We start from the raw sequence: 14263 nt of genomic DNA, 5'->3' as shown, positions 1-14263 counted from the left end.
CTGGTCCTCAGGAAGCGAAAGGCAAAGGCAAAGGCAAAGGCGAAGGAAACTTTTCCCAGCCAGAGGGCGATCCAGGCTGTGTGAGGGATTCAAAATTCAAAGGTGGGCAGAGCTAGCCTTGTCGGGATTAGCGTCGCTCGAGGTCCGCCTTCCTCCAACGCGCGGGCCCCACGGCTCGGTCGCCGGGAAAACCCGTGATTTGCTCCATGGTTGGACCACGCCAAGCCAGTGCAGTACCGCCCTCGCCTTTGACGAATGCACACTGCAGGCTCACCTACCTCAGGTACCTCGAACTAGTACCGACTGCATGCCCGTTGAGCGAGCCATGACAGCTCAGTGAGGAGGCATCATCGCTGCCTCGACTCCCACACTTGCTGCAGCATGGCCGAGAATGACAGCACGTCGCAGACCCGGGCCAAGGCTCGACGAGGTCTGCTGCCTCCAGAACTGATCGATGTCGTTGTGCCATCCATCAAAGTTGGCGGATTGACAGGTACCCCCTATGCATTCGCCCGACCAAAGTTTCGAGCTCGAACAATACTGACTCTGTGCAAAGGTGCGGCTGGTGTATTCACTGGCATCACGGCGGGCATCATACGCGATGCCTCACCGGCGTTGTTTGGCATCGCGTCCGGCATACAATGGTTCACCCTTGGATCAACCTTTTGGTGTATGTCGGACATCACCTGCCTTCATGGGCAAGCCTTGCTGACCCCAATCAGTGTCCAGGACAGTCGCTATCAAGGCATGGGGAGGTGAAGCAGTCATCAACAAGACTGACAGGACAAAAGCGAGTGCACTGGCTGGCGGCACCGCCGGTGCCGTTGGCGGTCTCATCCGTAAGTAGTGCAACCCGGCACATGGTGCGGCCAAGACATACGTGCTGATGTGGCGTCTTAGGCGGTCCAAGGAATATTTTGCCTGGCTTCATCATATTTTCACTCGCCGGCGGCATAGGTCAGCTTTTTACCAACAGCGTTGTGAACGCTCCCGTCAACCCCAACAGCAAGAGTATTCTACAGTCAAAATGGAGTCCTCTCAAGAAGCTCACCGACGATGAGTATCGACACCTCATGGACGAGAAAGTTCTTCGCATTGACACGGAAATCGCCCTCATTGATGACAAGATTGCTGAGCTCCGGGCCTCCCATCAAGAGGCAGGGAACGAACCATTGCCGCCACCAGTTGACGATGCGAGCCCGAAAGCCGCCTGAAGGAATCCAGGGGGGGATTGCACTCTCAATATGGGGTGCTGTTCAATGGATTGGTCTCAACCCCATCACCCACAGTAGGAGAGGCAGAGAGAAAGACGGGCCTGAGCTGGCGGGCAATCTGCCATCGGGCGCGATCAGGATGATTGGCCGCAGCAGGCCAGACAATTTCGCTGTACTGTATATCACACCATCTGTACCATACCTGTGCTTCAATGAGCGAATGACATCGCAATTTTGCAAAGAGCACGATCGACAGGATCAAAAGAAGCAACGGAACGACATTTAATTTAAGGGTTCAGAGGGGATCGATACGCATAGCTCTGAGGCGGATGGGTGTGCGTTGACGAGCATCGTGTGCTTATGGCCACCATGGTTTCCGAATGAGGTAGATACATGCGGGTTGTCAATCGGACTTGAATCAGGCCTACCGTGCGATTGTGAAGCATCAATCCGGACGTGGGGGTCCTGTTGTGAGAAAGTGGTCCGAGGGAGCGCGCGTTGGGCTTCATGTCCGGACCGCCAACTGCTTACAATCCTCGTGAGATCGCCCGTCGATCGTCTTCTGGAACAAAGCGTCAGCTCAACGATGGATCAACACTATCTGCAGATGTAACCTGACCGACGACGTTGAGATGCAGTGCGTGACTGAGTGCGCGACGTGCAGGGAGTCCACTGCACGAGTGACTTCTGTGCCCTTTTGTTTCCAAGGGGCATGCACACTCACTTGCTCATCGCGGAAAATGCTCTTCCCATGGCAGCCAAATTTCACAGCTTCTGAGCCACAGTGACTCGGCCGATAAAGTAAGGTCTCGAATGGCGCTCCCTGGTGAAACCTAAACCCCAATGACATGACTCTGAGCTTCAGCCATGCTATGTTGTTTGGGACTTCCAGAGGGGCGAGGAGGGGGGGGGGGGGGGGGGTGATGAAGCTTGGGGCACTTGGGGTCCTCCCCGCGCGTGGTACGTCCCATCCCACCCACGTGCCCCGCTATTGTCACTGTCAAGCTTGCAGCCAATGAGGCCAGTGTTGGTGCCAGTCGATGGGCCAGGCCAATGTCAATCCAGATCTTCATCTCCCTGTTGAGTCCCAGCGTACCTCTGATCGCGCGTACGCCATCTACCATCCGCGTATCCCGAATTTCATTTCTCTGTATACTTTGCTATCGCAGCCGTTCTTGTCCATTCCATCATCCCGTGCTGCCGTCGCAATTCTTTGGTGCGTTCGCTCTCTCCTCGGCTACGCATGCCGCCCTATCCCTCCTAGCGCATTTTATCTGCGCGCATGCGTAGACATGCGTCTGCCCTGATCCTCGCTCCTTGGCCGCCAGCTAACTAACCCCAGATGATTAGATCCCACCTTGCTCACCGTGCCTTTTGCGACGCCACTACAAGCTTCCACCCAAAGCTCACAACCCCATAACGACGAACCTCATCGATATCGAGTACAGCCGACCTAGACCTTCGAACATGGTACACGATGCGGTCCAGAGGCCAACATAATACGTCGGACGTGGTACTTTCGTGACCTCACAAACCTACGCCTACCGACTCAGCCCTACGATCTCCCCTCGAACAACAACTGGCTCACGCCCTAGGCCAGGACCCTCCTCGGCCTCTGCTGCCGGCCGACATGGCGCTCCTTAATCCGACCTTCATCTTTGGCGTCGTCGTTCTTCTCTATCTGTCCTCTTTCATTCTCTTCGCCGTCATTCGAATCATCACCGGTGTCTCGATACAGCGAGTCGGCTACTTCTCCCTCCGACGACTCGCCTACACCTTTAAGGATGGCTTCAAGGTCGAGATCCGAGGTCTGGGCCTGACCATCCACCGACCTACATTTTCCCAACCAACATGGCTGAGCATCGTCATCAGCGAGCTGTCTGTGACCATTGATGTCAGAGAACTCGAGGGAAAACGGGCCGAGGAGAGCTCAGCTGACGAGACCGACGCTCAATCGGACGACTCTTCGTCGAAGCCTCTGCTCAACCTTCCCAAGCTACGACGGAACGGTGCGTCGAGCACGAGGAGCCAGACGTGGAAACACTTGATGAAATTGAAGGACCGCGTCAAGCGCATCCATCGTCAGGTGAAATGGCTGCGCATGGTAGACGTCGTGGCCACCAATTCGACGATGAATATTGTGGATGTGGGCAATATCCAATGCGGAAGCATCACCATCGCCGTGGATACTCGCAGGAAGATGGTGGACCGCGCCCGATTCTTCTTCCAGTTCAGGACCGACCGGCAAAAGAAGCAACGGCAGGCTGAATGGATCATGACTCTCAGGAGCGTACTCTTTACAGCGGAGGGGAACGAGTCGCTCGAGATCCTAGACTACGCTACGCTCAACATTCACGGCTTCCTGTACGAGGCTCTGGACGGCCTGAGAGACGCCTCGATTGCCCTCAAGCTGAACCGCATTCACATCCCCTACGACGACGTTCACCTCTGCGTCCAGCGTTTCAAGCGCTGCAGAACCCAGAGATCGCCTTCATTTGGTCTGAACGAGTCGCCTGACCTCTTTGCTGGGAAGGCCGAGCGCGAATCCACCGACCCGGGTCTCACAGAGGAAGATATCATGCAGACGGTGTCCGACTCGAAGGAATTTGTCAGCTCGATTCTCAGAGGCGTCAAGGAGGTTCAGTTCGCCGTTAGTTTTGTTGGATTGACAAAAAAGGTCGACACTGTCAAGCCAAATGCTGCGCCAGTTTTGCTCAACGCTTCCATGAAGGAGGTCGGTGTAGATCTTCATCGCCTGGATCCGAAATCACCAGCCCACAGAATGTACTTTCCATCCAAGGATATTGCACATGAAGCCCTGGCGGCGGCTCTGTCCATATCAATTGGACTCGATGATGGCCATGGAAAGCCGGAACGCCTGATTTACATTCCCATGACGACAACGACAGTCAAAACGACCTTGCCATCCAAAACGGTCGAGCTGGCTCGGGATGACACGGCGCAAGACAAAAACGCGAATATTCTTTTCGCAAACTCCGTCATCACATCACCATCTGTCGACATCGACCCTCGACATTTGCCGCTGTTGATTGCCATTCTTCAGCCTCAAAGACCAAAGAGGCCCAAGACCCATAGGATGGGGCAGCAGCCAGGTCATGTGCTGATTTCGAGGCTCCTGCCAAAGGCGAACATCAAGTTCACGATGCATGAGCCGGTCGTCAGGATAGCGCTACCACCTGTGGACAAGGCTGCCGCAGACGACGACTTTGACCTCATCATCTCCCACATCTCGTCCATATCCATGGACATGGAATCCTCGCACTCAGCTTTACAAGAGCTTCATTATTCCCTTGCGTCCTCCATGCGACTACAATCTCATCATCTGTACTATCAAACCTCCAACGGAGAGCGCTTCAACCTTGTTGATACGGAGAGCTTTGATCTAAAGGTACAGCTCAGTGCCGCGCCAGATGTCCACGTTGTGGCTTCAGGCAGCATTGACACTTTTGCTATCAAGATGGTGCGTCCTGAAATTACCGACGGTCTCAGGCAAATCTTCCGACAACTCCGACTCAATGTTGAGCCGAAGAAGCGCGTCGTCTCCAAAACGCTTCGAAATCAGAACTTTCTCCGCGGCATGCCAGACTGGCTGTTGCAGTTCCAGATGCAGGCTACCGACGTGAGCCTCGAAGTCGCCGGTATTGATGAGGAAATATCAGAAGACACCCGCGGTGTGTCGCTTCAACTAGACTCGTTCACGTCTGAGTATAGAGCACAACGACTGGACGGGCTGCAGCGGCGTCCTTCTCGTCGGCGAGCTAATAGCCGTACCGTTGCGCCTGATGCAGATCTCCTGAAGGCGCCCCTTTCACCACGCAAGAAACAGCAAAATGCGGGCGATGGAAGGCGTGTCGCCTTGCACGTTCGAGGCCTTGAGGCATACATTGTGGAGGCCGCGGATCGCGTCGAAGCTGAGCCATTTGTCAACATGCCTCGGTTTGAGGTTGCCTTTTCAACGTCAAGCGACCAGCAAGGCCCCATTTTCCACATTCATGCGAGTGTTCGCACGATTCTGCTGCAATACTCTCTGTACCGTCATTATTCGGTTGCCGTGGCTGGAATGGTTCTGCGCAAAGCATTTGTAAAGACGAGATCGGACACAACTCCCTTGAGATCACCGCCAGGCTCCAGAGCCAGTCTCTCTGGTGACCTTCTAGTTCCGCCCGGTTCTCCCGAGATGCCAATGGACTTTAGCGACATGTCGACCATCACGCAAGAGCTCGTTACAGTCGACTTCAAGGCAGCCATGATTCAGGTGAAGGCAGATATGCCCCACGACCCGAGGCTGTTGCTTCAGATTTACGGAGTCGAGGCTGGCCGCCACAGGTGGTCTGCACCGTTCTTAATTTATAATCAGATTCGTTTGTGTGTCCAGCTACCGCGCATTCGCGGCGTCTGGGCCAGGCTGCTGTGCATCAAAGGAGGTCGGATCGATCACCGGATATCGAGGCGCAAAACATCATCGGGTGCTTTTCAAGAGGAACGAATGTTCGATATTGCTGCAGACGCGACTCGTTTCGCTGTTCCACATGAAGTGATTGTCAGCAAGATCTCTGACAACATCACCAATGTGTACAAGTCAGTGCTCCAACTACACCACCGCTTCAAGACAGGTACGAACGAGTACATCCTCGACAAGCAGCCTGAGGCTCCCAAAAACGTCCCCAAAGTCTCAATTCGGACCAAGACCTTCTTATTCGAGCTTGAGGACGGTGCCTTCGAATGGAATCTCGGTATGATCTACCGTGCAGGTCGTGTAGAGCAGATGCAAAGGCTCGCCCGGGAGGAGGCCTTCGAGCTCAAGCGGAAGAAAATCCGCGAGGAAGAGTCGCGCAGAGACTCGCACAACAAACACCGCGCTCGCTCTCTGTTTCATAAAGGGCGTGGCAAGAACGGCGCTTCTGAGCCCAGGAGCCGAAGCGTTGACGGTCGACGCCGTGCGAGTGACGAACCCGACAGGGGCAGAAAGCCGAGATACGACCCCGAGGGTGGCTCGCTTGGCATCACAGGTCGCAGTAAGATTGCTGAGCAGGAGGCTCGCCAGAAGCTCGACGCCTACAACGCCACGAGTTGGAAGAAGCGCATCGATCGCCACTACGCACAGGGTAAGAACAGCATGCGTGAACTGCGCGGCCTCTTCTGGGGCCCCGATCATCTTCCTGACGACTTGGAAGAAGCCGAGAGAATTCTTGAGGTGCCCCAGCGCCCTGCACTCATGGCTGCCATCATCACCGACCTGCACCTCCTCATCGACAAGCCTACGTTTCCGATGAAGGATCTACCTGATTTCATTCACTCGGTAGGCAAAGGCATGCCGAAGGACATGAAGTATGGCCTGTTGGTCCCCATGCACGTGAGCATAGATATCGGCGAGGCCAGAGTCACTCTTCGTGATTACCCGTTACCCTTGATCCACATCCCGGGCCTCAAGCCTGGCCAACCAGCAAGACAGTCTGCCATGTCGCTCAGGACGAACTTTGTCATTGCGGAAGAGTATCGCGGCAAGAAATCGACGCGCCACATTAAGGTCAATATTATTCCTCCGCGAACGCTAGAGTCAGATGTCGGCCAGGAAGGTGGCTTTGCCATTGACGTCCGTCGTACGATCGGACCCATCAAGTCGTTCTCAGACATGCGAATCGATATTAACACGTCGCTGCCGACGAGAATTACTTGGGGAGGGCCTTGCTATCAGCCGGCAATTCAAGACATGATGATGGTCATTGAGTCCTTCACCAAGCCGCAGGTGGACCCGTCAGAACGAGTTGGTTTCTGGGATAAAATTCGACTCAACTTTCATTCCAGGATACACATTGCTTGGAGAGGCGACGGAGACTTGCATCTCGCTCTCAAGGGAACGCGCGATCCGTACTGTGTCACAGGCAACGGTGCAGGTTTCATCATGTGTTGGCGCAACAACATTCGATGGAACGTCAATGCTGATGACGACCCCAAACGATTCATGACGGTCGACTCTGGAGAATACGTCTTGGCCATTCCTGACTACAGCCACCAAGTCAGAGAGTCTAATCGCCGTACAGGAGACGAGGACAGCAACCTGATTGATGACAGCTACAAGAACGGCATCACCTTCAAAAAGGTGGTTATGAAGTTATCCGGCAAGGTGCAGTGGATGACTGGACTGGTGTTCGAGCAAGCCATCCAAGAAGGCAAGCGGAGTTTTGACTTCAAGCCGCACTACGACGTGGTACTGCGAGCGCCTCAGCACGCGCAGGGAGAAGATGGCCTTCCCTACGATGCCTTCCGCGGCTTCAGGAGCAGCCATATTCATCTCTCCATTGCTGTTCGAGCACCGGGCGACAGGGATTGGTTGGCGACCAATCCTGCACCGTCACGCAGTTACAATGCCGTGCACTGTACCCCTCGCTTCTTCACACACTTTTTCGCCTGGTGGTCGCTCTTTGGGGGTCCCATGTCGCTGCCGATTCGCCAAGGACCGCTCTGGCCGGGTCGTGAGAGGACAAGCAAGAAATTTGGCAAGCACCTCGCGACCATCAAGTACAATCTCCTGCTGGCGCCCCTATTTCTCAGTCATATCTACAAGCATAAGGATGTGGAAGACTACTCCGAAAGCGCGGTATCTGCAACTGGCCTGAAGGTACGCTTCGATAGCTTCATGCTCGATTTACACCAGCGGCGAGAAGAGTTCAACACGAGGGATCACGGCCGCAAGACGCAGAGCAGAACGAGTGGCATCAAAATCCACGCCGCACAGCTCGACCTGGCCAACGCAGACGTTCGTGCCGTCTCGGCTAGCATACGTGGCACCACGACGGAGGCCATCAAGAAGGGAACATTGGCGAACCTCTCGATCGACCAAGTCGAGACCGCGGATGTGTCACGCTTCACGATCCCCGACAACGACCTGACTTGGATCGACATGGACGACTTTGTGGAACTCGACTGGATCTTGCCTACAGAGCCAAATCCCGACACAAAGATTCTGCCTCTGGCCTTCGCGCCTCGGCTGACTTATTTCCGACAAACAGATATCGGTGGCTCCATCGCAGGCGATCCTGATCGAACGAGTCCTTTCGGCGACGAGCCGACCCACTTCTGCATCATGAGTCGCGACGATGACCCGCGGCGTGTGCAGGCGCATCTCATCCAGGAACGCCTCGATCAGTTGGAAGTGCAAATTGAGGGCCATGGACGCACTCTCGGTGAAGCCGAGCTGAAGATGGTACGCGATGATGGCAACAACCCGATTTACGCGGCGGATTTTGAGGCACTCCGAAGGCACAGTAGCGTGCTTAGGGACAAGAAGGTATTCCTCGAAAACATGGTGCAACAACTGACCAGCAAGTCCCCAACGCATGGCAAGATGCCCAAGTTCAAAGGCGATGCTGCTTCTGAAGCATCAATTGAGGTCGACCGCGAGTCCATGAAGATCCCGTCAGGGGCTGAGTTCGAGAGCGACGCACAAAACCGCTTCGTCATTCACAACCTGCACTTCAAGTGGAACAATTTACTCCGGAACATCGTTCTCCGCTACACACACCAGGTGAGCCAGCGACGAGGCTTCATCTACTATCTCTCGCGCCCGGCCGTCAAGTTCATCATCGACATTGTTGAGGAGCAGTACAAGGCCAAATTCGGCACCAAGACTACCAACGGCAAGGCTGCCACGGATGACAACTCGACAGATCCTAGCTTCATGGATCGCGAGACGCAAGAAGACATCGAGGAGCGTATCAAGCGTATTCTCCAAGACGGACGCAAGTTTGTGAATGCTGATCAGGCCGACGCCACCGACACGAGCACAAATGTTGCCATGGAAGATTTGACGGGAGGCATCTCTGACGACTTCCGGGCCCAGAGCAACTACCATGTCCGGGTCATTGCGCCTCAAATTCAGCTGCAGAGTGACAAGAACAAGAAGAATGTTGTGCTGCTGACGGCCAAGGGCATGGAACTCAAGGTTGTCGAAATCATGGACAAGGAGAGGCTGTCTGACGCGGTCAGCGGCCTAGTGCAACGGCGTATTCTGGTCTCCATGGACAGCACACAGTTCTTCGTCACCCACCAGAAGTGGTTCTCGACCCATCTCGTATCCATGTATGCTGGCAGCCAGTACGGCACACCAGTATCGACTTCCTGGCCGCCATGGGTGCCGATGGAGGTCATGTTTGATTTCCAGACCGACCCATTCGGCTTCAAGCGCGCTGTGCAGAAGACTTCGGCCATGCTGCGATACGACAAGTACAACACGCTGCGTTTGAAGTACAACGACGAGGTCAACACAGCCGAAGGTTCAAACCCTTCCTCGCAACCCAGCACCGAGAGCCGCGTCGACAACCTGTGGGTCGAGTTCCCACAGGCCAGGGCGCTCTGCAACTCGTCGCAATACTACGCCTTGTACGTCATTGTGTTGGATCTGTTAATGTACAGCGAGCCCCTGGAAAAGACACGGAGCGAGAGGCTCGAGAAGATCATGCTGGCGTCCGATTTCAGCGACCTCAGCGGCACGCCTGAGACGGTACAGAAGCTGCAAGAGCGCATCAGGCAACTCGAGGATATCAAGTCGCACTTCCAGATCTACTCCAAGTACCTGGATCAGCAGGGCTGGGAGGACAGATTGCTCCTGGAGCGGGATCTGGCCGCTTGTGAGGATGAGCTGTTCTTCATGATGAAGGCCATTACGACATCGCAGAGAAAGTTTGACACGACGGCACAGAGCAACGCACTGCTTCGCTGGAGCATCACAGCCAGAGACATTGTGTGGCAGATGCTGCGCGACACCAACGAGCCGCTCGTGGAGCTGCAGCTGAAGGACGTGGAGTATGACCGGACGGACCACTCAGACGGCTCACACATTAACCTCATCCGTGTGGGCAAGGTGGCGGGCCTCAACCTGCTCCCCGACGCCATCTACCCGGAGATGATCGCGCCCTACGTCGACGGCGAACGCACGTCGATGAATGACATCAAGAACGACGAGATGGTGCGGGTGTATTGGAACATGCTAGATTCGATTGCCGGCATCCCCGTCATGGATCATTTTGAGGTCAACCTGTTCCCGCTCAAGATTCAGCTCGAACGAGAGCTCGGCAAGCGGCTATTCGAATACATTTTCCCCGGCATGGACGGCGACAAGACGCCTGGCGGCAGAAACGACTCGCCGTTCATGGTCAAACACAACTACATGCAGGACGAGAGCGGCGACGAGGAGTCCCTGTCAAACTCGACAACAAGTCGACTGACGCCGTCGGACAAGGACAACTTCAACACGAGGCCCGGCTCGCTCGAGCTGCGCCTACACCCAACACTGACGTCTGACGCGCCGGCCAAGACGGCAGGATCTTCCAAGAAGGCCTTGTCAGTCCACAACGGTACCGAGGGCCACTCTTTTCGACTGTTCCGCTCCATGGGCACGGGCAAGACAATCAACAAGAAAGCATCGTACGACTCGCTGCGATCATCGAACGCGCCGCGGCCTGGCAACATCGGGCGCTCGTCTACAGGGACGTCGTTTAGAGAGGGCGGCATCGGAGGCGCAACGGAGAAGAAGTCACGGTTCGGCCTGCTCCGTGGTGACAAGGACGACAAGGACGAGAAGCAGTCGGACGACCTCACCAAGATGATGACGCGCGCCAGCAGCTACATGACGTTTGCGTTCATCAAGATGCCCTCGGTGGTGCTCTGCCTCAGCTACAAGGGCAAAGACAGCCGCAACTTTGAGGACGTGCACGACTTTGTGTTCCGCATGCCGGCGATTGAGTGGCGCAACAAGACGTGGTCGAACCTCGACCTCGCGCTGGCCCTGAAGAAGGCCGTCATCAAGGCGCTCATCTCGCACACGGGTGCCATCATCGGCAACAAATTCAAGCTGCGGCCGAACACGGCGCAGACGAGCAAGCTGCGGGAGCTGGTCAACAACTCGAGCCTCATCGCGCCGTCGGGCTCGTCGCAGCACTACGCCGAAAGCATGAACAGTGACGACTCGTCGAGCATCTACGGCACGTCGCCGGTGGACTTTTCGCGGTCGCCGCCTCGCTCTCTGCACGGCAGCTCGCACAGCAGCATCCCGGGACCGCGATCGGCGAGCCGCAGCTCGAGTGTCGCTTCGGCGCGCTCGTATCGCAACACGAGCGGCGGCAGCAGCGGCAACGGCACCAACAGCCACAACGGCACGGGAGGGCTGCCGTTGCCGAGCTTCCTCATGATGACACCGCCGACACCCCAGGACACGATGGACCCGTCGGACCCGGTGCGCATCGACTCGCTGCGGCCGATGACTAGCGGGAGTCTCTCCCCGTACGACTCGCCGGGCAGGGGCCGCAGCGATCAGGCGCGAAGGCCGGCGACGCGGGGCAGCACGGTCAGCACGGGCGGTCGGTCGGATCTGGACAGGCGCAGGACGGCGGGCGGAGGCGGCTTCCTGCGGGACAAGCTCAACGCGCTGACGCACCGCATGCGAGAGGGGAGCAGCAGCAGCCAGCGGGAGGAGGAGGCCGCGGACGAGGGCAGCGGCAGCGGCAACGGGACGCCCGAGGCGTTCGGCAGGACCGGCAAGCGGCTCAGCTGGGCACCGGGGCGGACCAAGACGGGGTGAGGCGAAACAGCAGAGGAAGCTGACAGGGTGGAGGAGGACGGGGGGACGGACCGCCATGTCTGCCATTGGGAGAGGCGTACATACGGAGAAGGAGGGCAGGGGGGCGGGGGGGCGGCGGGGGCCATGGAGCATACAGCATGGGCTCATCGGAGGAGGCATAGTGCAGTACACATAGAAAGATGCGCGCGCACGCATACGTGGATCGGAATCCATTGGGCACGGGAGAGGCGGAGGGGCGTGATGCGCCGGGGCGTTGGGAGGGTGTTTGCATAGAACAGCTGGACTCAGCGAATGGATACTTTGTTTACTTTGTCGAATTCCTGGTTGGAGCAATGGGCCGGATCATGTGTCCCTGTTGGGAAGCTGAATACGGAAACGGGCGGGCAGGCTGGGGTGCAGAGCTGGCGCCGGGAGATGACGGCAAGGGTCTGGCGATCCACGGGCATTCACCGAAGGCGCAGTTCGCCGTGGTCCATGGGCGTGAACGGGGTAGATGGTGATCGGCAGAGACTATGCGGTGCTGGTTTTCAGGGTCTCTCTCAGGGTCTCTCGCGGGATCTCTGTTTCCTTCTAGGGATGGTCAGGTCTGGGGGGATAGGTTCTAGACCGCAATGATGGTCCGTAGAGGCCAGATGGGCCCGACGCTGACGATCCACTCGTCGTGGCCATCGTCGTAGTCATCGTCGTCGCCACCATCGTGTGGAGCAGCAGGAGTCGTGTTCACCGGCCGGACATGGGCGGCGGCAAGGAAGACGTCTCCTTAGGAAAATCCCCAAACCCGAGACCACACCGAGGCCTTCGAGACCTGCCCGAACGAGTGCTCGCTGCAGCACGAGGAGAAGCCAGACGGATCCCTCGCCGTGGCGTAGAAGAACCAGACAGACGGACGGAGCGGATCCCCGATCGCCCCAGCTGACTACTGACTGGGGCAGGCCACGGCGCCCGGCCGCGTCCTATCGCCGACATTTCGTGTGTCCAAGAATGGAAGCACGAGAGAGAAAAAAAAAAAAACGGAAAGCTTCGATCTGCGCTTCTTTCTTGCCCCCTCCCCCGCAGCCACCGACTTCACCATGCGTTATCTCGTATGTCATCCCGGCCGCCACATCGCGCGGCTCGTGTCGCTCGAAAAGGCATGTGATTCTGCCAACGGTACGCAAAGAGAAAAGGCGACCGGCTCACGGCACACGGCAGAGGGAAGAAGAGGGTGGTGGGGGGGCAAAGTGGATAGTTGACCCAGAAAAAAAGAAGAAGAAAAAAGAAGAAGAAGAAGACACGATCGAAAACCCCGAACAAGACAACGCAAAACTCTGGGACCATGCAGCACGGATCGTGAAACAGGGCACCGCAATTTCACAGCCGGACCAGCCCTACCTGCCTATCTGGGCGCTGCCGTAGCCCGCTGAACAAGTACACTCTCCCATGGCTGCTGTCAAGCGGGTGAGGGCGCAGAGCGAGCCCTCTGTTACCCGGCGCCAGAAGCCTGCGTCGAATGTTCCACGTTCGATCCTCCTCTTCCCCCCCTGGCTCAGCAATCTGTTTCTTCCAGCCTCCCCTGGGAGCCCCTACCCATACCCCCCCACCGACCGTGTCCTCTCTGGCGAGCGGAGGCCGTGAAGCCCTGAAGTGAAGCGCGAAACGTGGTCCTTGACGGTGCCCCTCAAGGGAAAGAAAAATGTTGGGCATCGCTGCATGAGGCAGGAGGGAGACGCAACCCCTCCGCCCCTCGTTCCGCTCCTCTCCTTCTTTGTCGTGTCCTTCATATGTCCTCGTCTCATCATTCCTGCCCTGCCCTGCCCTGGCCCTGGCCCTGGCCCTGCTCATGCATTCTTCCCCGTGCCTTGTCTCCCCAGAGAGAAGAAGGAAGGTACAGCAGGGAGAAACCTCAGGTCAGTAGGTCCCTGACGATCTCCTGCCCTCCAATCCCTGTTCGCACTTGCTCTGTGCCCACTCAACACACACAGTGCCGCACGTACCCTAACCCTTCCCTTGTCTTTCCCCGTTCGCACCAAATAGGGTAAAGACAGAGTGGCCAAAATTTTCCCATCGCCCCCTACTGCCGGACGGACAGCGGGCTCCCGCCGCCGCCGGCCCCTCCCCTCCCAAGCCTCCCTCCCCACGCACTTGGTCTGTCTCTCCCTGCCTGCTCCAGACATGTGAACGTGGACACCACACAATCCGGACCGAATGAGATGGCGCCCGTACCATCGTGTGTTCCTTGTGTCCGTGTCCCAGACGGCCGGACGTCTTGGTCCGTCCCTGCCATTGGTGCACACTTTCTCGATGGGGGGGGAGGGTTCCTGGATCGTGCTGTTTTGCTGCTTGCTTGCTTGCTACGCCCAGCAGCGGCCGACGAACACGGAGCTTGGCCAGATCAGAACAGGTTGGTTGGCGGAGCGAGCAGAGCGAGTGAGTGACTCAACTTGCTTGCCCTCTCGGGCCCGCCGTCTCCCCC

At 57.0% G+C, this 14263-nt stretch overlaps 2 protein-coding genes across 2 annotated transcripts; both read left to right on the top strand.

Annotated features, from left to right (window-relative positions):
* Positions 1 to 381: 381 nt before the first annotated feature.
* On the top strand, positions 382 to 1214 carry D7B24_004644 (uncharacterized protein; the record flags this gene model as incomplete). Its single annotated transcript, XM_028638811.1, has 4 exons — positions 382 to 493; positions 557 to 670; positions 723 to 839; positions 901 to 1214. 4 exons carry the CDS (start codon positions 382 to 384, stop codon positions 1212 to 1214), a joined length of 657 nt encoding a protein of 218 aa, XP_028490189.1.
* A 1630-nt stretch (positions 1215 to 2844) lies between these two features.
* On the top strand, positions 2845 to 11811 carry D7B24_004643 (uncharacterized protein; the record flags this gene model as incomplete). The annotated part of the gene is made up of 1 exon (XM_028638810.1): positions 2845 to 11811. One exon carries the CDS (start codon positions 2845 to 2847, stop codon positions 11809 to 11811), a length of 8967 nt encoding a protein of 2988 aa, XP_028490188.1.
* Positions 11812 to 14263: the final 2452 nt, after the last annotated feature.

This window comes from Verticillium nonalfalfae (assembly GCF_003724135.2).
Source record: "Verticillium nonalfalfae strain VnAa140/NRRL 66861 chromosome Unknown scaffold_261, whole genome shotgun sequence".
NCBI lineage: Eukaryota > Fungi > Ascomycota > Sordariomycetes > Glomerellales > Plectosphaerellaceae > Verticillium > Verticillium nonalfalfae.
The sequence above is the reverse complement of the archived record's forward strand: the minus strand, read 5'-3'. Positions and strand labels throughout refer to the sequence as shown.